General features: G+C 37.1%; 1 protein-coding gene across 8 annotated transcripts in view; it reads left to right on the top strand.

Moving 5' to 3' along the window:
- Positions 1-27,697, top strand: part of PTPRM (protein tyrosine phosphatase receptor type M) — a 449,220-nt gene that overhangs the window by 166,345 nt on the left and 255,178 nt on the right. For all 8 annotated transcript variants that reach the window (XM_065752038.1, XM_065752030.1, XM_065752031.1 and 5 more), the window contains exons 6-7: positions 580-754; positions 10,544-10,837. In XM_065752038.1, coding sequence (XP_065608110.1) covers positions 580-754; positions 10,544-10,837 — 469 coding nt within the window. The remainder of the gene's footprint in view (positions 1-579; positions 755-10,543; positions 10,838-27,697) is intronic.

Consider the following 27,697-nt stretch of genomic DNA (forward strand, 5'->3'; position numbering starts at 1 on the left):
AAATTGAGACAGCTTCAGCCTTTCTGGTCATTCACCTGGTGAATCTGGCAAGTCTCTTCCGCCTGACTTGCTGATAATCCCAAGTATAGGTGCTTCTGTATGACAACCATATACTTAGATTTCCATGCAAGCTGTGCCAAATGCAAATGCTGAATAGCAGATGTGGAGGGGAATAGAAAGTGGAGACTGCACATGCTGAGTTTCATGCTTGTTTAGGGAAAAACAATAAACAAAAACAAAGCAAAAACCAACGAACTTTAAGTACTTCTGTAAAGTAAGCCAAGCAAGTAAAATGTTACATTGCTCTCCAATTTTCTATTAGTTCCTCTATAAAGAGTTGAAAGCAGCTGTTCCACATGAGTGGTCACCCACTGATGGTGAATGTTTTAACTCACATGGGAAGGCAATAGAGTCTCACACGGTGTAAACATCTGTAAAAGTAATAGTACAGACTTCTGCCTTCACCTTTCCTCCTCTCTTAGGGAGTTTAAGAGAAATAGAATTGTTTTTCAGGTGTTTGTTGTGTGCTTTTTTAAAACGTGTGACTAACGATATTCTTTATTTTGTTTTTTTGCCTAGGGTATTTATGTAAGGGATGCACCTTTGAAGAACATAAAAGTGTTCAATGTTCGACGATTTGTAGCTCTTTTTAATGTGGTAAATGCCACGAAGAGGGATGCTGGCAACTATCGCTGCATGATTCGAACGGAAGGAGGAGTTGGAGTATCGAACTATGCAGAACTAATAGTGAAAGGTATTTCACAATCAGATCACTTTTTGGTGCTTGGCGTATTGAATAAGTACCTGCAATTCCTAGTTCACTAAGGATGTCACCCATAGTTCATTACAGTTGATAAGAGGTTCGATAAAAAGACAGTTTCATGTAAATTGTAGGAGTTCATCCACCTGTAGCATGGAAATAACAGAATAAACCAGGGCTAATTAACTGGTTAATTGTGGATTGCTGATTTAAATATTTCCCTCAGATGCACCGTTCGTACTGCATTTCTGGTTTTAAGAGCATATCTGCAAGATTTTTTGGAGGTTATGAATCTAATAATGGCTTTTAGTTCCGTGGTGGAGATAGCATTTAAAAAACCACATTTACTTCAAAATCTGAAAACTTTACAATAAAAGAGAACACATAAAATACACGTATTCCAACATATGGAGGGAGATTTTTTATATCAGGAATCTCTTACGGATGAATTGAGTGGGCCTAAGGATGTCTTTCCTTGCAGAAAACAGTGCTAAAACAGTTTCTTAATTGTTTTTGGTTGTTTCTTTCTTTATACTAGTATTTTGGAGGAATGTAATGCTATTTTTGTTCTTCTAGAGAAAAAATATATTTTGCAACAATTAATCTGATGAGCCACATGACTGTTCTGTGTGTCTTCCCTTTCTGGTCAGTTCTGTGCCTAACAAAGAAAAAATGAGATGAAGGGCTAAAGGGTCTTTTTCTCTTTCTGAAAACAATTTGATCCAAGTTGGCAAGAAGAGAATGTGTGCCCTAAAATTCAGTCCACTGAAGGTGTGGATTTTTCCATTAAGAATTAGGAAGGACAAAGTTGCATCTATTATGTGTTCTCTGATTTTAGAAACGGTGTTCCTTTTTGAATAGTATGTATTTTCTTTTGTCTCTACAGTTATGATAGAAGATATAGCTGTTCTAATGATATTAAAGAAATGTATAGGCGAAGGAGTAACACAAGTAGGAATCTAATTCTTATATAGGGTTTCTGATGTTCTGCTTTCCAAATTCTGCCCTAGGTTTTATCTTTTAATTTAAGGTACAAATTAACATTTCTTATGATATTGCCTTCTGCATGCTGATAGAACTGTAAAAATTTTCAGACCTTTTAAATGATATGGTCCTTTTCCCAAATTATTTCTGATTTTGTTCAGGTAACTTCTCTGTAGGTTGTTTAAGCAAAGTATGGGAGAAGTGTTACGTATCTGAAAATGTAACACAGATCTTGTTTCTGAAGACAGTATAAAAAGTATGTCTCCAAGAAACTACCAGTAAAGGAGAGGTTTGAGGAAGAGGAGGAACAATAAATAATGAAACTAAAAAGTTACAAAAGAAAGATGAAAGTGGGGCAGAGGACAGTAGAATTCTCATTGAGGAGAGAAGTAGGAAGGCTAGCAGTTAGGCTGTAGGTACAGTTGAGTTTTTTCAATTAAATAAAAATTTGGGGAGGATATTTAAGAAAAAGATGAGGAGTGAAATAATGGAAAGATGAAATCTCTAGAACAGTGTTTGTAAGATCAATGTGTGTTTACGATGTTTTTTAGCTTATCGGAGAAAAAGAAGCTTGGGCTATGGGTTAGTTACCTTGGGGAGTAAGTGGTCACCAGTAGAACATGGAAGAAATATATAGAGGGAAGAAGAGGAAAGAGGGAGAGAAGAAATGTACGCACCCAACCAAGAATGAAAAAGCATCTTTTAGACTTTACAGCAATGCAGACCAGAGGAATGAATAAGACTGGATGAGACAGATGAAAGATTGACTGCATCAGTGACAGGAGATACAGAAAGCCGCAGTAGTTGTGTTCTCAATTTAGTTGATTTAGGGTGTTTTAATTTATTAGTGCTCCTTTTGTGGTGCAGTAGATGAAATTATGAAGCATATCATTAAGGCACTTGTGTTTATCCAGATTCTTTCAGAAAATTTGCACTGAGCACTCTGAGCAATTGGACAGCCTTAGGGTGTAATCCCATTAACTACTTGTGGAGTGGCAGAGTAATTATGGTAATCCCTGTTGCCTGTATTGGAGCTTCTATGAGAGCACCTGCAGGTCATTCCTTCTGACCTAAAAAGGCCCATTTTAAGCATTGTGCTGTAAAATCTTAGATGACTATAGTGAAACAGCAGCACTAGGAACTAGTAAATTACGCTTTCTTACTGATGGTATATAATTAAGAAATTGTATTTTCTGATTTTTTTGGTAGCTTTTCTGCAATGTTAGCCGGCAGAATTCAAAGCTAATGTTTAGGCCATCACCATCAATAAATAATGAAAAATATATGTATACCCATACTGCATGTAATGTTTAGTCTACTTGGGAATTACTGATGGCTTAATAATAGTATGTGTAGAAACAGGGATGTAATTACTCCCCTCACTTTGTTGGAAATGATGAATCTAATTCTCTTCTCACTTGCACTGGTGTAACTAAGCTGACTAAGTGGAATTTCCCTGGAATTACATTGCTATGCTGACAGGAGAGTCAAACCTTAGTGTTTCTGGGTTAGAGTCATCTCATAGAATCACAGAATTGCAGGGGTTGGAAGGGACCTCAAGAAATCATCTAGTCCAACGCTTCTGCTAAAGCAGGTACCCTACGATTAGGATCTTGAGTGTCCCCATAGAAGGAGACTCCACAACCTCTCTGGGCAGCCGGTTCCAGTGCTCTGTCACCATTACCATAAAGAATTTCTTCTGCATATTAGTACAGAAATTCCTGTGTTTGGATTTTAGCCCGTTACTTCTTGTCCTGCCACAACACACTACCAAAGAGAGTCTGGCCTCATTCATTTGCCTCCCACCTCCCTTCAGATATTTGTAAACATTATTCAGATCCCCTCTCAGTCTTCTTTTCCACAGACTGAACAGGAGCAGGTTACTCAGCCTTTCTTCATACAGGAGATACTCCAGGCCCTTCATCATCTTTGTGGCCCTTTGCTGGACTCCTTCTGGGAGATCCCTGTCCTTTCTGAACTGGGGAACCTAGAACTGGACACAGTATTCTAAATTTCATCACATTTATTGTGCTCTCTTTCATTTCGGTTACTGAACTTGTAACACAAAATGAAAATAAACAACGAAATAGCTTTTTTTTTTTTCCCAAATCATCTTTGTCTTTAAGTAGAGGCTTAAAAACATCTGCACAGTACAGTAGTTTGCACCTGTGCACAATGTTCATGCTACTTCAATGTAGGCATAGTTTCACTAAATAGGAACTTCCTGTAAGTGGACTCTAAACACTTTCTTATGTAAACCTCTTCAAAGTTTGCAGTGCTGCCTTGACATGATATTGTGCAGACTAGAGGCCAGATCCAAGAACTTTGGAAATCAGCTGGAAGAATGTTAGTATTAGGCATTGAAAACTAAACCTGAAATCACAAAGGAATAGGAATTAAAATTTTGAGGATGACAGCTACATAAGAATCTGGCAAATGTTCCTTTCTTTATATATATATATATATTTCTACCTGAACAGATATGGTTCTAACAAGGTTTATTTGCTATGAGGGGGAGGAGGGAAAAGCAATTAAAAAGCTGTCAGTTAATCCCATGTTATCTTATTAAGGAACTGTAAACATGAATATTGTCTAGTTAATGAGAAAACCTCTGTCAGAGAACAATTAGCTAGGCTCTAAACATGAAGGAAATAAAAAGGATTTTTTTTTAAACTTGTTTCTGTTCTCTTATATGCCCTTTAGAGAGTGAGGAAATAAAGTATTGATTGCTCTATTTAAATAAATCCCAAATGGGAGATTTTCAGTTTTACCCAAGTGTGTTTGTTCTGATAGGAAAGGCTGGAAAGACAAGTGTTTTGTCATTGTGCATGTGTTCAAACTACACAGTATCCTCATCTAAGTTTGTCAGACATTTGGATTGAAATGTCACTTTATCTAATGGGAGACATGAAATTGGCCTTTTCGGATCACCCACTTATTGCAAAAAAACAGCAGTTTATATCTAATAGATGACATAAAGTAATCAAACATTGAGCAGAAGGAAAATAGTAAGATGGAATTGATTAAATGTATTTGCTGAAGTAAATTAGACTTCTGCATACAGTCCCTACGTTGAATTTTTCTAATAGCAGGCAGATCCAACATAGATTGGATTTGGGAGAACAGAATGAGCCTGTCTGAGCAGACACCAGATTATTACAGAGTTCAGACTGCTTATTGAGTTCAAACAAGGTAAACCTAGGTGTCAAACTGGTTAAAGGGAATTTTGTTAGATTTTTAAGCGAGGGCATAGAGAGGTAGCCATCTGTAATGCTGGCAGCTTAAATGTCTGCATCTTTTCAAAAGAAAGATTTAACGCCAGGAACAGAACTGGAGATCATATGAACCTGTAGAACAAAAACTGTATTCTGGAGGGCAAAATCATTTTGAGATCAAGACAAGGGAAGTTAAGTATTAGAAATTGCTTATCTGAGGTATTGGCTGCTATCCTATATTAAATATACACTGATATATAGATCTGTTTTCTTTTTTGCTAATGAATCTTTCATTCTGGACCCTTAAGTTTGCTCGTATCTTTTTTTTTTCTTTTTTTTACATTTTCCTTTTACTGTTACATATCATAAAGTACAGCTTTCACATGCTCATAATTTTGGCATACTGGCTTCAGGCTGATATATTTCAGTATGAGTTTGTGTCTCAGCCTGTAGGTTTTGAGAAAATGTCCAAACAAAGCAGTTGAGATAGCTCAGCTGTTTTAGCAAACGATCCACAGAACAGCACTGAAGACACTAGGCTTTGAAGCAGGAAATTAGGATTTTTCAGGAGAGCAATTGTTGTACCTCTGTTTTTTTAGTTCTTGTAAATACCTTCTTTCAAGTGTAATCCATTTACAACCTAGGAAACAAAAACAACAACAAAAAAAGATTCCTTTTAGATATGTGCAATGGATACTTCTGTGAATTCTCTTCTCCCACCACATTCTAGATATAGTGGATGAAATTTAAATGCTGGTACTGATCTGAGCTCTCTTGGGTTGGGCTGGATCCAGGCACGTGAATCCAAAGTTAGGAGCTTATCACTCCCATGCTTTTGTTGTGCAGCCCTACCCCTCCCTAAAGTTGTACTGTCAAGCAAAAATGGAGAGGTGCATGATGTGGATCACGAGTGGTACAAGAGGATGGAGCTGTTCACTTTAGTGAGAATTGGAACTGAAAGAAACGGCAAACTGGGAGGTGTTTTGAAATGAGAAGGGAGGTAGATGAAAATTGGGACTACGTAAGCACTAAGAGCTATGAGGAGAGAAGAAAAAAAGGTTGGAACAGAAACATCTATCCGTGCATACATATGCATGTAAATTCTTTTTTTGTGTGTGTAAGCATGATGTATGTATGTAGGAGGAAGACTGGAGACAGTGGCCAGTGGAAAAAGGAACTGGCTGGAAAGGCCCTGGAAGTGCAGGAGTGAAAAGCAGATGTTAGGGAGAAGCTTGGCTAAGAAGAACAGGAGCAGACACTGCTTATAGATACTTCCTAAGTAAACACATCAAACCAGAATGGGAATCCAGAGGTATTTTGAATGTGGGGATGGTGACCATGGAGTGGAGAGGAAAAAAAAGGCAGAGCAAATGTGAGAACAGAAAGGGTGGATGGCTTCAGACTTTTCAGGTTGGAAGATGAGGATGAAGTAAGAGCAGTAAAGGCTGAGGTGCTGCTGGCTTAAAACAGGGAGCTGGTGACCAGAGTGATTGGGTTTGGGAGAAACGTGCTTGGGAAAGGAACAGCCTACGTCTAATGAAGGATGGAGAATTACAACAATACAGAGTTAGTTTCACAGGGTATTTACTAATGTCCGGCTAATCAGATTGTACCTGCAAGATGTATTGTGTAAGGATGCTGAAACATTCTGTAATGTTTTCAAAATAAATTATAACAATGACATTTTCTTAAATGACAAATTTGCAAGTAACTTTAGTAGCATTAGAGTCCTACTTCTGGTCATGTTTTCACCTGGAATGTTCTGAAAAAAAAAAAAGAGCACTATAAAATTTACTGTGTTATTCATCATACTGCTTATAGAGGTTGTTTAATTCTGATTTTCTTTTTTATAATTAAATACTTTGGTAGAAGTTACTTAAGGAGATTTTTGAAAAAATGCTGTGGAAAGAATTGTGGTGTCTCAAAATCCCTGCTTTTTTGTGTTATCGGTGGGAAAACTTGTTACCTTATAAAATGGCACTTCTCTCCACTGTTTCCAAAGGACCAGTATAGTTTGCTTGGTCAGAAGATGAGCACAACCTTCTATGTGCTCATAGATAGGTAAGTGTAACTACGTATGTAGTTGCCTATGTATAGTTGTATATGTAAAGCTGATTTAGTTGTTTTCAAGACAATTAGTTGTTCAATAAGAATTGTAATTATATAATAAGTTATTAATGTGGAAATAGCACTAGGGATGATTGAGGTCCTGTTTTACCATCAATTACATCATATACTCGTAATATGCTAAATAATATTGCATGGGATTATCATGGCATTCTCTAACAGTCACTGTTTAATTAAAATAAGCTTTCAGGATAGATTATTTCTTTCCTACAGTTGTAGCATGACTCTATTCTCCACATTTCTTACTTCAAAAATAAATAAAGTTACTGCTACTACTAGACTAGATTTTTCTATATTTCAAGTGAGCTCTCTGGGCCCCAGACTATAAATGCCTATTTTTGTGTGTTTTTTAAATCAGTTAAATCTCTGAGATTTGCATTATCTCCACTGGCATCTCAGTGTGATATCTTTCCCCTTCCTATTAAAATTTTAAAAGAACTGCAAAACACAAAGACATTAGGATCTTGTAGAGAATGTTTGGAAGTTCTATATAATTTAAAGCATGGAGCAATGTAAATAAAGGAGCTGCTGTTTCAAGCGTGTTTGCAGCTAATGTAGAAGTGCATAAGTATAAATAGTTTCTATGCATCTGTGGCTTAGTTTTTTATCCTCTACAAGAGAGAGGCTGCCCCTTATCATAGGGCATTGTCTTTTTCTCTTACTTACAGTAATTGACTGAGTGAATGTAGGGTGACATTAAAGGATCTGCCTAAAACATTTTTGTCCTCTGCAGTCATTGGACTTTGATATGTCTGGCTTTTTCTAAGGAGGCTAATATTTTCATAAGAGATTTTGCCCATTGACATTAGTCTCAAAATTCAAGAACAAGTCAAAAGTGTTGAATTTATGGAAACATATGAATAAACTCTGTTTGTTTGTTTGTTTGTATGTTTGAGGGGGGCTGTGGGGTGTTTGCAATAAATATCTGTTTTAAAAACCTGTCTTTAAAGGATTTTACTGAATAGCTTTATTTGTACATTTTCTGTTACGAAAGAGATTTCCGAGGAAGAACTCTAAATTAAATGACCATTTTGAAGTGCTACTGCTGTAAACTTCCACCTTCTGCAGTCAGTTGAAATTTCTTCCCTGACTGTACATGCTTACATATCAAACCATGTTTATAAAGGTATTAATCGGAAAATAATTTTTAATGGTACTTTTCATCCTATTTGTAGTGAAAGGTTTGTTCTGTGTAACTTTGATCTCCAATAAAAGGACTACTTGTAGTATTAAACGACACTTCTAGTATTAAATAAACTGTACCATACACAAGCATTGCTGAAGTCATGCAACCTGAACTAACCTTTTGCACTTTGGCCACGAAAGAATGAAAAATATACCCCAAGGGATAAAAAGATGATAAAACACTACTGCAAGTACTTGTAATACTTGGAACGAATTGGTGTAACCACTAACCTTAGCGACCTAACTCCTGAGTTCGCATTTTGAATGAAACTTCAGCAGCCTTTAGTAGCATTTGAAACTTGAAAGTAATTAACTGTTCTTTCAGCATGGCTAAGTAAATGCCTTAGGATGCTCTATAAAAGTTCCATTCCATGTCTTGGTTCACAAAACAGCCTAATGATTTAAATTGATGCTAAATCATTTTGTGTCAAGTCAGAACGGTTTCCAGGCATACTATCGTTGTATGAAACCATTGTTTCTATACTTCAGGAGCACTGTTTTCAAGGAAGCTGCAATATGTGTTGAACCAAAAGCTGGCTTTGGTTTGCCATACATTGCTACTGACTTGTAACAGTGTTTTCCTTAGTCATCTGAAAATGTGAGCAAGATTTCTCTTCCATGTTTGAACTGGAATATATTTAATCCATCATTATCTCTATTCCAGTCAGTAATAATCAGTAGATATCTTTGGAAGCGTTCCAGATTTTTGCCAACTGTGTTGTTCTTCCTGATAGTAATCAATTAATTTTATTAAGATGAAAATGTATAGTGTAAACACCTGCCTTTGCAACTTTGTGATGTCATGTTTCAGCAATTACTAGCAGGTTGCACAGATTAAAATTTATACAAAAACATACAGTGCTAATTAGAAACACCACTGTTCTGTGAATATCGTAGGTGATCTTCAGAATGCTCAGTGCTCTGTGAGTTGAGTACTCTTTAAGTGGGGAAAAAAAAAAGAAGAAAGTGGCATCTGTAGGGTAATTACATGTTTGGTAAAACAGCAATTCTGCTTTTTCTCCAGAAATGTTAATACTTATTGCCAGAGTTCCTTTCTCCCCAGCACTTCATTATTTCATGTTCTTTGCTTTAAGTCTGGCATTGAAGTTCTTGGGAAAGTGATGAAATATATAAATTGACCTTCTTTTCCGTTTGACTACCTGTATCTCAACATTTGAGGAAGTGGTTAGCAGAAGAGGATAAATCTGAATCTACAGCTTAGTGAAGACAAATGTTCTGCTTTCATTAAGTATTCTGTGTAGCCTTAAGAAGGTGACAGTGTTTGCTGATAGATATGTTAAGAATATTGGATCAAACTGCCTTATTTCAACAGCTTGGTTTCATTCTACTTGAATGTATTTAACCATTGGGAAAGGGAATTTTAAGCAGATGTGATGCTTGAAACAGCATAGTAATTCTGTGGTTATTCAGTAGAAAAAAATGCATGTGTTATTTAGCTTTAAAAACAGATGATGCTTGTAAATTATTTCTGTAGTCTTTATTTGAAATATGGTGTCCATCATATGATAAGTAAAAAGTTGTCTTAAAATCTTACCTTTCAGGTCTTTAGAATGCAAACTATCTTGATGTTACATGTACACTTCCTTGGTGAGACAGAATGTTGCTTCTGTGTGTTAGTGGAAATAAGCCGTTATGTGAAATAGTAGAGTTGAGAATTCCCCCTGCTCTCATTTAGAAGCTCCTTGTGCTTAACCAGGATATAGAACTTAAAAAATATGGTATTTATTCTGCTTACACAGAATTCTGAAGACTGGGTATTGCAGTCCATGAAAAATAATGAAAGTAATTCATTTTGTTTTCAGGCAGAAGTCATTGTTATGTTTGAGAATAGACTAAAATATGAATTTTAACTTCAAAATGTTATTTTTCAGTAGGCTTTATATTAACATCCTGAGAGAATTGTATTTTGCTAAGAAAATGTGAGGTCAGCTTTCATTTTAAATCATAAGTTAAAAGATACCATTTGATGTCAAGTGAATAGGAGAACTCAAGTCACACACAGTATGGAGTTATGCAGCACAGATTCTAAGCTTCAGGTTAAAATCTCTAAATGGCCAATGAGAAGACTTTGCGTATTACAATTTATGTAAAACAAGTAAGATAATCTGTAATAACATTTTTTTGTATCTGCATTTTTTTATAGTCTTCAGCTCTAACATAGTATGAAATCCAATGTTTGTTTCAATGTTTTAGAAACCAGAAAGAATACCTGTATAATCATGGTTGCTTTTTGTTACTTTTTATGCTTCAGAGCCACCAGTTCCCATTGCTCCACCTCAACTGTCCTCTGTTGGTGCAACTTACTTGTGGATACAGTTGAATGCCAATTCCATCAATGGAGATGGACCCATTATTCAAAGGGAAGTTGAGTATCGAACTTCAAGTGGAAGCTGGTATGACATACAACCTGTGGACTCCACAAGCTATAAGATTGGGCACCTGGATCCTGACACAGAATATGAGATCAGTGTATTACTTACAAGACCAGGCGAAGGAGGAACTGGATCTCCTGGGCCAGCTCTCAAAACTAGAACAAAATGTGCTGGTGAGTTAAGTGTTCAGAAGTGATTGAAAAGTCATAATCATTGCTCTAGAGTTGAAAACAGAAGTTATTTTACTGGCAGCTTTTACTATCAATGTTAAACCAGCAGGCTGCAGGAAGTAAGGCTGAATGTTTCTAAGTATAACATCTTAGCTTTTGATAGCCAGGATGACTTTGAAATAAACATTCAGCGCTACAGGTTTTTGTAGATTAAATCATACTTGGTTATGCCTTAAAGTCATCAGGGTGGAGTGCTATAGGGAGCAACTTTTACTTTTTATTGTTGGTATGCAATATTCCACTGAACATTTTTGCCTTTCGTTACACTCTGCCCTTGTTAGTATATGTTTGAGAAGTCAAGTTCATTTCTCTTTATTATTGTTATTATTATTAATTTTCCTTTTTTGTTTTTGTGGTTTTTTGGTGTTTTTTTTTTTTTGGGGGGGGGGAGGGAGGGGTTGTCTACTGTCCCAGCAGAGGTTATGTCTCAATTAGCAGATAAATTTTAGAAGAGGACTGCATTCTTGAGTGATTGGCACCATGTCTTGTCATTAAATAAGGTGGTGTGATCTTTTGTGTTGCATAGCTGTCTTGGCTTCTATTTTGGATGTTATAATTAATAGTGCTGACCTCTGACTTGAGAAAGATACAAAGAAGACCTATTATATGAGGGAAAAAAACAAGAGTGGTGTTGATATTAATTTGGCATTCAGATGCTCCAAAATAATTGAGGATATTGCGATGTGGATTTTTTTGGTCATTAGTGTTTTTCCTCAGTATTTTGAATCTTCATTTCTGCTGCTGTAAAATTGGCAGGAGATAGTCAGAAGAAGATATATTCACACCTAAAAGAAATGTGACTGAGTAAATGGTATTGGCTTATTGATCCTAATATTTTAAAGAACTGATGGGTGTTCCTTGTCTTTTAAATAGTACTAGGAAAATTTATATGTTTAAACAGAGATAATGATGCATTTCCATGGCATATGGAAGTAAAGCTACTGTTCATAAAGTCACTTGGCCATCTACCCATTGTTGAATGTCATTTCAGTTGAACTGATTGGCGTGATGCCAAATGCAGAGTGAAAAAGTGGCTGCTTTCAGAATCCCAGTTTTGAAGATGCGAGATTATATAAGTGCTAACTGTATGATATTCTTTGTGGTTTCTTTCTTCTTTTCATTGCTGGAAAGCAGTACTTAATAAGAAATACTAAAAGGCAGTACAACGTAGCTATCTTCAGTATTTGTCAGATTTTCTTTATTAGACTAAGGTAACAACAGTTTAGTCAAAACTGGGGCACAACAATTAATTAGAGCAACCTTCAGGAGCGTTTCTAGGTTGCTGTGCCTTTCATAGTAATGTAAAATTATGTCTACACAAGATATGTATATATTTAGAACTGACGTGCTTCGTGTATTTTAAAATTAAGCCACTTTTTCCTCATAGTTTGATTATCCTCTTGTATGATGAGATACTGAAACAATGGGTGCTGTGCACATGAGCCTGTTTGCACTAACGGTATATAGTGGTCAGCAACCAAGCACCCCCACTGCTGCTTGCTCCATCACCTCTGCTGCAGACAGGAAGAAAATAGAAGGGGGCAAGAAGACTTTGGGGTTCATATAAAAACAGTCTGATAGGTCAAGCAAAAGCTGTGTGTGCAAGGAAGGCAAATGAGGCATTTATTCAGTCGCATACTTAGCTACTTTCTGGAATAAAAAAAATGGGGTTTGGCCCACTTAGTGGTTACTTGGGAAAACAAACTGCATGATCCCATATGGACATCCTCCCTTCTTCCTCCTTTCATGGAACTGTTGTTGCTAACCATGGCATCATGTTACGTGGATTTTTTTCATTCAGGTCAACTGTCCCAGCTGTGTCCCCTCATGCCCACCCTCAGCCTATTTGCTGCAGGGAAGAATTGGGGAAAATAGTTCACCTGCCTCAAGGCCAAGCAGGCAGACTAACTCCATCCCAGTGAGACCCAATACAGAGAAAAAAATCCAGAATTTTAGCATATGATGTTTAAGAACTTATTCACAGTGGTACATTCTGTTGAGTATTAAAACATGCATTCAGTCTCATAAAACAATATGTACTGGAAGTATTTTATTACCTGGTAAAGTCTTGTAATACATCAGCATTATTTGTGTTTTCATTAACCTAAACAGTAGCCCTCTTAAATTAAAAGCAGAAAGCGTTGTCTGACTGGAAAATTTAAATTGGAAGATGGTATTAAAACAGCCTCTACAAATTGGCTTTTTTATAGCAGAAGATACTGCTTTGAAGGCATAGTGGTTATTGGTTAACTGTTAGCAAGTGACATGCTAATAACTGGCCCTAGGGGTTAAAAAGAGATGCCGATAAACTAATGAAGGTATAATTAAGCTGGGTAGGAGTAAAATAATGCCAGTCTCCAAAGCATACCATAGAATTAATAAAACAGGAGTCTTTAAGAGAAGAGTCATTGCACCTTTTTAATTACTGTGATAATTGTATGCTGCTTGTCTGTTCCCCGGGGGCCTAGTGAACCACTCTGAGACTTGAAGTAGTATGCTAGACGTTCAATAATCTTAATAGTTCTCCAAAGCATTTGAAACATGTTTTCATTTTAGCAAAATGAGATTTCAGAGCTTGTAATAGACAAGTCCTATCTGTAACTTTAGTAAATAAAAGCATCGATAATTAGAATGCAAAGAAAATGAAGAAAAAACATCTCTCCAGATTTGCCTGCATTGCTCTCAGTGGAGCAGTTACGTACTTTCTGAAGTGCTTTTTTCTTTCTGATGAAAAGTAATATAAATGTAAGTGCTCTTTCGGTATAATGTTCAGGAGGGCTGAGGAATTACATTTAGATTTGATTTAGATTTAACCTGGTACGTGGAGTGCAAGTTTGAAAAAAGGGGGTTAATTGTTTTTTTTTTTTTTTTTGGGGGGGGTAGACTATATTTGAATGAAACTTAGAAAAAAAGTTTGAGTTTATCACCCCACCCCCCCACATCCCCCCTTCCCTCGAAATAGGGTCTGAAATCAGGGCATCCCCTGGTTCCCTGGATTTTGTATCGTGTTCAGAGCTCTCCCCACAGTTTTCTCATATGGCATTATGAACCTTGAAGAGTAATGCTATTCATAGAAATGGGTTGAGAAAGATGCAGGGAGAAGATAGGAAGAGGGGGAAAAAGTCAGGAAATCAGGGACTATATGAGAGAACATTGCCATTACGCAGTGTATCTCTTAATTACTCTGATACACATTTTCACTCTAGTATATTTGTAAAACAATAATTACAAAATAGCAGACCTCAGTTAGAGTTCTTCACACTTCAGACACCATTATGTGAGGAATCAGTCTGCTCGCCCATGGTCAGACTCTCAGCACTTTTCACTGCTGCAGAGACTACACTCACCCACCACTGAAGGCAGCTAAATGCTGCACAAATGTTGGAACTGAGGATATTACCCTGTATCTAAGCACAGAGCCAACAGTTGCTCTGCCACATGGGATATAGTAAGTTTGATGATCTGAAAGTCAGTAGTTACCAAAATAAAAAGAAAAGAAAATCTGTTATCCGACAGTGTAGTATATTGTGAATCTTCCATGTGTCAGAAAAAATGCAGAATTTAATCTTCTCTAAATCTGACTCCAAATCAGTGGAACCATCCATAATGTGGTGGTAGAGGGTGGTGAGACACTGGAACAGGTTTCCCAGTGAGGTTGTGAATGCCCCCTCCCTGGAAGCATTCAGAGCTGGATAGGACTTTGAGCAACATGGTCTAGAGGGAGATGTCCCTCAGTATAGCGGGGGGGTTGGAATTAGATGATCTTAAAGGTCCATTCCAACCCAAACAATTATACAGTTCTATGATTCTATGTTAATAAAAGCTAAGTAGCAATGTAAAGGATTAGTAGAATAAAATGTGTTTTGTACCTTCTTCTTCCTTCTGAAATTGTTCAAGATATGTTTAGATGTTTTTTACTATGGACATGGTTTAGTGAGGAAACAGTGGTGGTAGGTGGGTGATTTTACTGGATGATCTTGGAGGTCTTTTCCAACCCTGTTGATTCTATAGTTCTTATCTGTATCAACAACTCCATGGGTAGAATTATTTATTTCTGAGCCCTGAAACATGCGCTGCATGATTAAAGTCATGGTCAATTTTGTGTCCTGCTCTTTGAAGGTAAGACTGTGTGAAAACAGCCTTCTGGTAGATCTGGAAACGTTTCACTATAGCCTCTTTTTATGCAGCTTTAGTTTTTCTTTCCTGAACCAGAAAGCTCTAGAGGAATTTAAGAAAAGAGCAATAATAATAGTAAGCTGCCATGAAAGAAACTTCTGATGGACTACCCTCATATCCCTAAATTACATTTATCAGTCATAACTCTACTTCACTGTGCTAAGATACAATTATTGTTCTGAAGTACTTGTAAAAGCAATTGCTGTCAATGTAATCAATGATTTTCCAGGCAGAGGATTCACACATGCTCAGTGCATACAAGGAAGTAACACAGGTATTTTAAATAACGTTGTTCTTTTTGCTGTCTCTTCTACTCTCTCACCTGAGTTTGTCAGAAGGAAAACTGTTGCTCCCAGTTCTCTTGAGCTCATGAATCACTGCTGCAGGTTAGGTGTTACTCCTAGAAGACTTGTGAACAGAGCAGAGGAACTCTTTTAACTACCTCTTCTAAATATCATTGTTATTATTTTTATGTCTTACTGCTTTGGCTCCAGGGGAGGACATTTTCTAGGTGCCAAGGTTCCTTCCCTACTTCTGTACTGCCCCTGCTGCTGTCCTGCTTCCCCTGTCATGGTGGAACAATCTCCATGCACTGAAGTACTCAACGATGAGCCTTCTCTTCCCTCTCATCAATGAAAGCTCATCTCCTCTTAAAAGACCCTGAAAATTATCCATCATGGACTGGAGTAACCACCCTATTTTTACTTGGGAACATTAAGTTCCCTGTTTTATCCTTTTCATTGCTAAAAAGGGTACATAATTTAAAAGCATACAAGATCTGAAGCCTGTTAGTAAACTCTACGGGAGATACAGTATTTGCATAGACAGTGTAAGCTCACTGTTGAAAGCTGTAACTTGATTCAAAGGCAAAGTGCAAACTCTCAATCTCTCCCTAGGCCACTGTTTCAGGGAATCTGTACAATTTTTACATTACTTTACGTTCCCTAACTGCATCAGGTTGGAACAGCCAAAAATATCTTTATCCAAGCATTACAGACTGACAGCTGTCTTGAACCTGCCAGCAAATTCAACAGGCTCTTGCACACACATCCACCAGCTAGCACTCTGTGACACCCTGTTTTTCCTTCCCTGTGGGAAGAAGTACTTGCCATGTCCTACAAGGTGGATGGTCCTCAGGCCCTGAAGTATGAGATTCTGAGTACCCAGTCATTTTAGGAGTTGATCTTCTCCATTTTTCTTCATCATATCTTACTCTCATTTTTGTTCATGCACTGGCCTGTCTTGAATCTCAGTGGTACTCAGAGCTTATTTCTTTTCGCTTCCCCTTTGCATATCACTATTAGGAAAGATGAGTTCCTTCCTAAGAAAAGTTTCACAAGGTTGAAATGGGGGTTGCCTTTTGCAGTCTTTGCATGTTTCTTTGAATCTTTTGACCTTTTTGTCTCAAGAGAAGAGGAAGGATCAATGGGAATCAAATTACCCCTTCTTATTCATATACGTTAGGGGATGGCCTGTGAACAAGCTCAGTTTTTTTCTGGTATATAATGATGTCTTAAGATCACTTCATTTTATGATCATGAGAGAATTCAACTGGAAGTTATGTTGCAAGTACTTTTCTACAAAAATTAGCAGTTTCTCTAGAAGTATGAATCAAGGATGTACAGCTGTGTTATATCTGAGCTAGGCCTCAGATTGTAGGCACGTGAACTCTGAGGAGGATGGTAGAACATATTGTCCTATGTTATTTGCCATGGAGAAGTTCAATTATTTCTGAAGTCATCATTCCAAACCTGATTCTATAATAAACTTTAGCAGGAAGTTGCACTGATTTAGCATAACAAATTATACTCTTCATTTGTTTCCTATTACAAAAGTAAATTACATTTATTCTATAGTTCCTTAGTATAAAAGAAATTTGAAATAAAGAATAGCTACTGCATCATTCTCTTTTTCTAATTCCTTTCTGATATACAAATGACTAGCATGTAAGGTCTATTTTCTTAGAGGGGTAAAAGCGAACATTGAATTTTCTGCAGTATGGGAGGAGGTGAATCGGTTTTTGGATTTTGAGAAAATAAGTTGATAAGTTTTAATTTAATTCCAAGAAAATATTAACTGCTTGGATGTATGTCCATGTCTGTGTCAGTAGTCCCTTAATTCTTCTTTGAAAGGGCCCTAATAAAAAGACAAAACTGTTGTCCAGTTTTGACTACTATAAGAGAGTTCTTTGACAGCCACTTGCCTGGAAACAAACAGGCAAGTTGTTCCTTACTGAGCTAGTTTCTCTTTTTGTCTTGAAGAGCAGCTTTCTCCTTGTGTTATTGGAGATTTTGGTCAAGAAAAAAATAATCCATGTTTTTCCTATAAACAATCAATTTTAATCCAGTTCTCCTCTTTGTCTCAGTCTAAAACTGTCCTCCGGGAGTCCTTTAAATACGTAAAAGCAAAAAAAATTCTGTAAACTACTGCAAGTGCAGCTGCATCAAAAGCTGCTCCTATATTCAGAAAGGACAAGGAGGATGCAGGGAACTGCATTCTAGTCAGGATGACCTTGATTCCTGGGAAGTCAATGGATTTGAAAATGAATTTGTAGCACACAAAGACAAAAAAGTGATTGACAGATGTCAGTATGAATTCACAAAGGGAAATTTGTGCTTGATGAATCTGATTGTCTTCTGTGGTGAAATAGCCAATTGAGTAGATGAGGAGAGGACAGTGAATATTGTCTACATTCTCTTCCAGATGATTTTCCACACACCCTCCTGTAAGTTCCCCTTTGAGAATTTGTTGATGGGCAGACAGAGAGATGGATTGAAAATTGGCTGAATTACTGGGTCCAGAGGTTGTTGATCAGTGACATGAGGTCTATTTAGAGGCCAGTAAATAGCAGACCACTCCAGGGGTTACTACTTGGTTCAATTCTGTTTAACATTTCTGTTGAAGATCTGAACAGCAGGGCAGCCCACAGCATATCCTCAGCGAGTTTACAGGTGACATGAAACTGGGAGGATTGACTGATGCACCAGAAGGCTGTGCTGCCTTCCAGAGGGACCTGGACAGGCTGGAGAAATAGCTTGACAGGAATCTCATGAAGTTTAGTGAGAGGAAGTGCCAAGTCTTGCACTTGGGCGGGGAGGAACAGTCTCAGGCTTCAGTATGTGCTGAGGCTGGCTGGCTTGAGAGCAACTGAACAGAAAAAGCCCTGGTGGACACCAAGTTGAATATGGACAAGCAACGTACCCTTGCTGCTAAGAAAGGTAATAGTGTCCTGGGCTTAATTAGGCAAAACATTACCAGGAAATCAAGACAGGTGATCCTTCTCTACTCAGCGCTGGTGAGACCACACCTGGAGTGCTGGATCCAGTTCTGGACTCCATAGATAACTAGGCTTCCAAGCCCAACCAGCCAGTGATTTTGTGTTTCAACCAAACTTGAGGATGAGAAGCTGCCACCGTGGTGTCTATTAAATTCCCCTGGACTCTGCTTTCTCAAGCAGGGATGTATCATGAGAGTTATCCCATATTCCTATTCTTACCCAGCTCTGTTTTAATAGCATGATAGTAATTTTTTTTATCGTAGAGCCTTCAATTCTGCTACATTGTATTGGATGGTTGTTCAGTTTTATGTTTACAAGTGATAGGGAGTACTACGTGTTTCCTTTTAGAAAATAAAATGTTATCAGAAAAGTGTGCCTGCCCTTTCATCCCTAAGGTTTGCAGGGCTGGTCAGTTTTTCTGTGGAGTGAATCTTCAGCTTGTGCACACAAACATATTTCGTAACATCAGCAAGCAAGATAGCTAGCTGATGCTATGTAGAAATTACTAATCCCTGCACTTTTTCATCTTCATCATTCTCTAAGTACATATTTTTGCTTCACTTGCAACATCCCAAGGGTCTTGTTGGAGAAATAAATCATTTTCTCTCCCCACCTTGAATGGAGGTGCACTGGCAGGGAGAGGACAGGAACATTCCCAAATAAACCTGGATCCTTCTTTATAACATGCGCTGGAGTGAAACACGAGTGCAGACAAATTCTAGTGATGATAAAGGACAGAGTATGAAACCTAGCTGTCAGCTCAGCTTGTTTTGAAGAGCTACGCATTTACAATGCAAGAGCATATAGGTTTTATTTTCCTGAGAATTATATCTGGTTTGGTAGAGAGGTGGAAACTGGGTGTTTATAAATAAAGAATCAGATAGGATGGTCTTTGGTCATGTGAGAAGCAGTCATATAAATGGAGACTTACTTCCTCACTTTGTTAAATTCCCATTTCAAAACATTTGCAGAGGAAGAAATTAACCTGCTCTTTCAGACAAATGAACCTTCACCATCTTATAGCAAACCTGAGGGGCAGAATTATTAATTTCACATCTGACAAGTAGAGGGAATGTGAAGAAAACATAATGACCCTTGAGAGAAAGTAGCTAATATGGTTTCTACTGTGACACAGCTCCATCTCCAAATTTGTTGCAGTCTCTTATTAATTATATGGAGAAGTTTAAGAAAAAAAAAATCAAGAAGATTTTACTCCACCTTGATTCAAGAAGGATTCCTGTGTACAGAAATAAAAGAAAAACAGCGGTTTGAAAGTGTACTGTCTTAAACTGAAGACTGGTACCCCGACATCTTACAATGGAACTGTAAATTGGGTATGCTCGATAAAAATACTGGTAGGGCATTCCTTAGAATTACTCTGTTCTGAACAAATGGAACAGGACCTGTTCCATGGATGCTTTAGTTCTCTCCTTTTGCAAGTATTATTACCAGTGATTACTACAGATTTGAATAAATACATTGATAAAAGCAGTTAGAAACACAGATTAGGAAGTGTTTTGAGGATAGATGTTTTCCCTGTGAAATTCCATAGGTGCCTTGAAGTTGTACTTAACTGTGCAGAGCACTCTGTCCTCTTGGCAGGCAGTTTTCACATCAGTTACTCCTGAAGTAGAAAGAGATGGCATACTGAGTTACAGTTAAAGGCAAACTGCCTTATCAATAATGTCAAACTTTTGGCAAAAAAATAAAAACAAAAAAAAAAAAAAAAAAAAAAAAGAACAACAAGAAAACAGCAATAGCATTAGAAAATTAGACAGAAAATAAGGAGGGGATGTTTTTTCTGACTTATTCAATGCAGATGGTCTCATGCAAAGGCAAAAGAATGTCTTTTGTATGTTTGAAGTATCTTAGTATATTCCCTACTTCAACTTTAATTAAAAAAAAAACCCAAAGAATTGATTATCCATGTTTGTGGGTGTGCATGTATGTGTATACATACATACCCATACATATTGCCATCATCTACTAGTGATAAGGGGGAATGTCTATAAATTAAATGAGAGGAAATGTATATGAAATGTTAGGAAGAAATTCTTTACCCAGAGGGCAGTGAGGCACTGGCACAGCTGCCCAGAGAAGCTGTGATGTCCCATCCCTGGAGGTACTCAAGGCCAGGTTGGACGGGGCCCTGAGCAGCTGAGCTGCTGGGTGGCAGCCCTGCCCATGGCACGGGGTGGGACTGGGTGGGCTCTGAGATCCTTTCATACCCAAGCCGTTCTATGAAGAATCTATTTCTCCTTCATTTGTATGTATAAACATACAATCCCTACAACTAACAAGGATTTATTCTCTAAGACCTCTAACATTACAAAAAGCTTTTGCCATATAACTAAGGCTGGAGTGATTCCACTTAACTGCTTCTCTACACTGTACACTACTTATTCTGTACTCTTTTGTATGTGAACATGCAACAACAAAGTTTTCCAGTGTCTTTTATAGTGCAAAGAGCTTAGGCTCTTTTTGTTAGAAAGATGCCATTTTTTTCACTTAGATGGGACAGCGTGATTTGCGTTAAATTGGCTGTTTGGAAAGCATAACCAAAAGAGCTGTTATGTAGATTTTTTCCCTGGGCCATCTGAGATAAACGATGTATTCATTTTCAGATGCTAAAGGAAGGCTGCGACCTGCCACCTCTACAGAGTGGCAATGATGACAGCGCAGTAACGGCCCGTTACCACTGCCAGAAGCCCCAGTGTGATGGGGAGCTTTAGAAATGCTGTGTTAACTCCTCAAGCTCGTCTCCTATGTATGCTTTGCTAACGAAGAAAATCTCCATTAACCTAAGGTTTTCAAAAATACAGGAAGCAGGTTTATTGCAGCCTTTGAGGAATCCCAGTGAAATATTATATGATGCTGAAACTGCTGTTGTACATCTTGATCAGTGATAGAACCAGGTATGTTATGAAGGAGAGATAGCAAAAAGTAATGATCTCATGCTGTAATTTTTGTGGGGCTGTAATAAAGAAAAAAGAGACTATTGTTTGAATGCTGCTTAGCAATCAAATATGCGGAGAAGTGAACATGTTTGTTTAGACAGAGGTCTGTGTAGCTAAGCTTTACTGAGTGCCTTCAGGTATTTACCTTGTGAGCTGGGTTGAGTTTCACTGCTAAATGGTTTTGCTTTTCTTTGCTGCACTTACCATCAAGAACACTCTATTTCAGCTGAGACAGCATTACCTCAACAATGTTTGATTATTTGAGTGATGGGAGCACACCTGAAGCTAGACTGCGTTGCTTGGCAGTGTGGGACCTGAATTAAGGTGGTGGGTCATTCTGTATCACCTGACACCACATGGAAGGCTATAAAGCTGTAGGCAGTTGTTGGGTACTGGTTGCTGCTCAAAGGCTGCTGTGTGTCAGTTAGGAGGAGGGATGGATCTTTGAGGTGCTGGTGGGCTGTCTTGGTGTTGTGGGTCAGTTGGTGGTGAGTAATCGCATTGCAGGTATATCTGTTATTATCATTACATTTAAGTTTCCATTTTCTTCTTCTGTCTTAGTAAGTAGTTTTTATCTTAACCTGTGAGTTCTGTTTTGTTTCTGGTTCTCTGCCTCTCTCACCTTACTGGTAGGCAGTGAGTGAACAGCCATGTGGTACTGAGCTACTACCAGGTTACACCACATCACTGAACTTCTACATCATCCATTTTGGGAGACAGTAACATACCTCAAAGATAGTGGAAATCTGATTTCTGAAGTATTTGCCCACTAAGTATTGTCACCTTATAACAACGGTAATCCCATTTTCCTTGGTCTCCATGTCCACGTGAAGTGCCTGTAAGGCAAACAGTAGCACCTAGCTAACCAAAGTCTGCTGTCAGTTGAGATATTTAAAGTGAGCCTTCCCTGAGCCTCCTGACTCAGTGTACTAGTGGATCTCTCACCTTCTGGAATTAAATTTTAGCAGGACAACGTCAAATTGATCTAAATTCAAAGGTTATTTGGTTCTAATTTGCCAGTGGCTTTGAAGAGTATTGAGAGTTGCAAGTGGATGAGCAAAGAGGCATGCTACTGTGTTTCATAGAATCGCAGAGTCATTACAGATGGAAAAGACTGCTAAGATCCCAATTTCTGTGTTGGCAGCATAGCTTTGAGGAAAGAAAGCTGTCTATTTTCTATTACTCTGGGCCTTTATAACTAGATGGATTCTTGCTCCAAGAAATTGAAACATCTAAGTGCAAAGACACTGAGCAAATAAATGCTTAAATACCTGAAAGGATATAAGGAATAAAATGGTGAAATGCAGTGTATAACATTAATGTGAAGTACTGTGTTAATAAAATGGGGATTATAGTAAGACTGCCAATGAAGTTATGATTTAGTGCTCTTGCATTTTCATGCTTGTGTTATTCCATCCATGCAGTGATCATTTTTTCAGAATGAGATGTTCAGCCATGTAAAATAGTTATAACACTGTTTTCAAATTTTAGTCCTGATATATCTATTTACCTATTTTACAGTATTCATAATCAATTGAGCATACTTTTTATTATCTTAAATATACTTAAAAGTTTCTGTTCATTTAGTTCATACTTACTGATTCAGTTAAGCTCAACCCAATAACTTGTAAGGAAAAAATTTTCTGTTCTGGACGCAGAAGTTCATCTCTTAGTTCTTGATTCGTAACTGTCCAGTTGCTTCTCTGAAGGTGTTTTGGTCCAGAAATTTTGCTTTAGAAAATGATTTATAGAGTGGACTGTAATCTTTTAGTATTATACATACGGGAAAACGCATGCAAAGTAAAAAGGCAATGCTGTTTACTCCTGATACTCAGAAAAATCCTTTCCATTTCTAGAAATTTCTGCACATTGGAGACAAAAACTGCCTGTCAGTTGCTATTTGTTTTGACTGTTGTTGCAGATATTTTTGTTTGCAATTAGCTTAAAAATATATATATGTATTTTTCCAATAATTTAGTTAATTACTGTTGTACAGTGTTGAATTAGAGAGAATGACCTGATGTGTAACTGGCATGTTTGGCCAAGTAAATGAAAAATAGAACTTTTAATGGCCTGAGCATAATTATAGATGACTTCAGAATGACAACTGGCAAAAATTGGTCTATAATTAAATTTCCATTATAAAAGTTTCATCTTTTTTTGTCTGACAATGTAAGGCTAGATTGTGAAGAGTATTCATTTATGAAAGGAAGAATTAGAGAACTATAATTTATAATTCAGGATAATCAATGAAAGCATTTCTTTTGTCAAGGAACCTTTTACTGATAAATAGCATTGCATTGTTACTTGTTCTAAAAAGAAACTAAAAATTCTTTGCTTATTTATTTAATTTACTGCAAAAGGAGATGAAAAATTCTGGTGGTTGAATGGAGCCTTGCTCTAATTCAGAGTAATGTTATGTAGGTAGGGCTCCGATGTTTTTTTTTTATTTTTTTATTAACATAAACTTTGTCTCAGACTAAATTTAAGACTCCTTGAAGAAATAGGATATTAGTTTAGTGAGGTTTAATCTTGAACAGAATTGTTTCTGTTCAAGGTGATCATGTTTCTTTTTTTTTATTTTGAAAACTTTCTGATGATTGACCAAGGTAACACTTTGCTTTCTGATGTGGGATCTCGGTACCCTATTCTTTCCCACATGACCTTTCAAAGAGAGCTCCTGTAAATATTATTGTTCTCAAAATGTTTTGTCATCGGGTTTTCCAAGACCACTGCAAAGTTCAGAATCACTGATTTAACTAACAGATGCTTGATCCTTCCATGCACTCATTTAAACTCTGTGCTTACTAGGGTATTCTGTATGCTTTATTGTCACCTCTGTAATTAGACTGAAAGCTACTCATCATGCACTAAGTCTTCATACTTTACTGTCTATTTATTATTTAAGCAAAGAATATATGGCTATATTCATGAAATGTGATCCTTACTTACACAGATAATTCATTCTGTTGACTAGGCAAAATGTCTTTGGCTTTATGTATGAGCCTTTTCAAACCATGAATCTATTTCTGCTTTATTAACATCACAGAATAGTTTTGTATGTATTTTCCAAGGCTATTTTATTCTGCATTGCAGTGCCACAAACTCTACTAAACTATTGATGTACAGTGTTGTACTGAGTACTATGCAACAACTGACTTGAAAATAAGTTATTTTCACAGGGCTTATTTTCAAAGACAGTCTACTAAAATTCATTGCGATACTTTACTCTTCTGTATGTACAGCCACCTTACTGTTTGGCTTTTGACTTGCAGACCACTGCTTATGAAAGTAGTCAGTGTTATATCTTAAAATGTCAGAAAAGTATGGTTCTACATTAATTTCTGTGCCCTGAAGAAGCTGCTTCCTGGACATTACTGCAAATTTCCAAGGCCGGTTTTGTTGTTTCTTTCTTTTTGTTTAGACTGCAGGCTTCAGTATCAACTGACTGATTGATGCCTTGGTTGTTGCAACTACATTATTTGCCATTAGATAATGCCTTAAGGTTTCATTCTACACTTGGAGTATTATAGGTACACAGTCCTCCTGCGGATCTGATAATAATTTTGTCTTAAAATAAAAGAGGTTGAGCTGTCTTTTATTATGGAGAAGTTTTAAGTGGCATGGCCCTGGATGGTTTCCCCAATCTCTCTATAACAATTCCAGTCTAACATCTGTTGATTTGGCACCTGTTGCTGAAATGGAAGGACAACACTGGTTTGTTTTCTTCATTTGCAGTGTCTTAAAGATGCATAGAGGAAGAGGGCAGTCCTGGGAGTGTTCTGTGGCTATGAATAGATTGCAGATCAGCATAAACTTTTAAGTATTTCTTCATTGGGAACAGTGCAGTCTCTTGATCATGATGTGGCTCATCTGGTACACGTGTGGAGAAGACTGGAGCAAATCCTTATAAAGTTCTTGGATCATACATAAATGGTGACATAATTATTTCTCAGACTGACAAGTCAGAAGTCTAGCTTTATCTTAATGAGCACAAGGATTTTTTTTTTCTCCACTGCATTTGCTTCTGGCACCATCAGATAGGAGAGCTGTTAATTGATTGTGGAAAACATCTAATATTGGTTAAACTGATTTTAATCCCTTTCTCAGAAAAAGATGAATTACATTTGCTAAAATTTTTCAGTCTGATGAAAGGGAATGAAGTGGTTATTTCAGTCCAAATTGTTAGTACTTGGCAGAGTTATACAAACAGCTGATGATTAAATTTATGTGATAGCTTAACTATATGCATTGCTGTCTGCAGGAGTGTTCTTCCTCATGTAATTTCTCATGCAAAAAGGCCGGTTCTAAGGTTACCAGATTGAGAAGTCTTTTAGTAGCTTTAACGTGAAATGAATCATGAAATCACTAAGATTGGAAAAGACCTCCAATATCATCTAGTCCAATTGTACACCTACTACCAGTATTTCCCCACTAAACCATTTCCCTAGTACCACATCTAAATGTTTCTTGGCTGAAATAATATGCATTGAATATAATTTCAAGTGGTAGTGAATAACTTTAGTTCTATTCAGTATTCAGTATTAAGAATATACAATGCTTAGATACTTTCTTTAAAGGAATTAGAGATGTCAGGTGCTTTGGGTTGTATGAGATTTACCATATATTCAAATCAGCTCTCTTCAGCGATTTTGTCATGCTGTAGTAAAAGCATAGGGAAGGTGTTGTATAAGAGAAATGATTTTTTCCAATTTTCAGTTTTAAGTTTCCATGGACTGAAGAAATTACACATTTTGCTGTTTGGGAAAAAAAAAAAAGGCTTCAAAAGAGTTGCAGTGCTATTATATGTCAAAATTATTTCTAGAATCACTTTTCCGAGTGAAAAACATTAGCTGAAATGTGCTGCAGTTTGACATTGCTCTAGAATGAGACAGTCTGCAGGAAGATACAAAAGCTGTCATGGGTCAGTACGCCTTTACCTCACAGCTTAACTTTCAAGAGCTGACGCTCTTTGCAGCCTTATCCTAGCATTGTACAGAGCAACAAAGAAGGTGAAAAACAGAATAGCTTCTTCCGATTGGTGGATGGACAGAACTGAGTATGAAATCAATCTCATATTGAAGAGAGAAGGGAATGCTCACTTCAGCCAGAATCTTTCTGGACGGGGATCAGGAGGCACTGAGTCTTTCTCTTTGGCAAAAGTTACAGTTTTGCTTAATCCAGTCTAACTTGGGCCCGCATTATTGGTGCTGTACAGTATTTTCTTTTGCTTATGTTCTGGGAGTAAACCTAGTTCCTTCTTCTCATTAGCTTCCTGTTTTATTTGTCATGTTTGACAGCAGTTTTGGGCAGTATTTCTTGCATAGGCAATTTTACACAGTAGGTTATGTAGTCCTGAAAAGCACAGTTGATTAAAAAAAAATAATTCAAATAACATTTGATTTTTTTTAACCTAATAATCTATTACTGAAAAATAAATTCTAAGCTATTTATTAGGAGCAGTCAGAGTAGTGAAGTAAAAGTGTTTGTTTTCAAACAAAAATTCTGCTGTCTAAATGTACTGCCATCATGCTGTTATTTCAAGTAATTTTATTTTGAGGGAAGTAAATAAAAGCCCTTAAGACTTGACTAATTTTGCCTTCTGTGATCACACTTAGATGTAAAGAGTTTGTTGATATTTTTGTAATAACTTTTATGTAGATTTTGCCCTAGAATTGCAATGAGTAATCTGAGGAAATACTGTGATTCCTTAAAGAGCTTAGTGCTTATGGGTGCAATAAATTTTACTCCATAATACTATTTCCTAAAATATTCACAAGCATGGGTTGCAAACTGAATTACCTTCAGCTTTTAGATGTGTTGCCAGGAACTGTGTTTGTGCTGTACATCGTTTATCTTCAGTATCTTCTGGAGACAGCATGGAAAGATAGGCAGAATGCTGATTCAGAGCAGGATCCAAACAAACTGTTCCTTCTTAAACGAGCTCTTCTCTCCATTTCACTGGTGACAAAACATTCCAGGGGAGTGCAACCTTCTGCATCTTTGCACACACCCACGTCTCTTTTGTGCTGAAGATAAAACAGTCTAGGTTGAAAATAAAATTTGCTGCTGCTATAAAATCTGTGGAGGGCTATTGATGCAGTACTGGTATCAGTCCTAATATCCATTGGCCAAGGACTGAAGTCAAATATTTTCTAAAAACCAAAATTTTCCAAACACCTTATTTAAACCCTTACTTTTTAGCCACTTTCAGTTAAGTTTTATACTATAACCTGAGAAAATGCTTTAACTTTCTGATTCCAAAGAGAAATGCATTTTTTACTCTGCCATATAGAAGGTAAATGTGTCTTTAATCCTCTTGACTGTGTCCATTCATTTTTAGATGCACCATTGCCAAGGTTTAAAGCAAGCACTTTGACTCTGTTTTGTCTC

The sequence above is a fragment of the Cyrtonyx montezumae genome, unplaced genomic scaffold, assembly GCF_038088225.1.
Source record: "Cyrtonyx montezumae isolate F1298 unplaced genomic scaffold, pur_monq_1.0 scaffold_8, whole genome shotgun sequence".
Taxonomy (NCBI): Eukaryota; Metazoa; Chordata; class Aves; order Galliformes; family Odontophoridae; genus Cyrtonyx; species Cyrtonyx montezumae.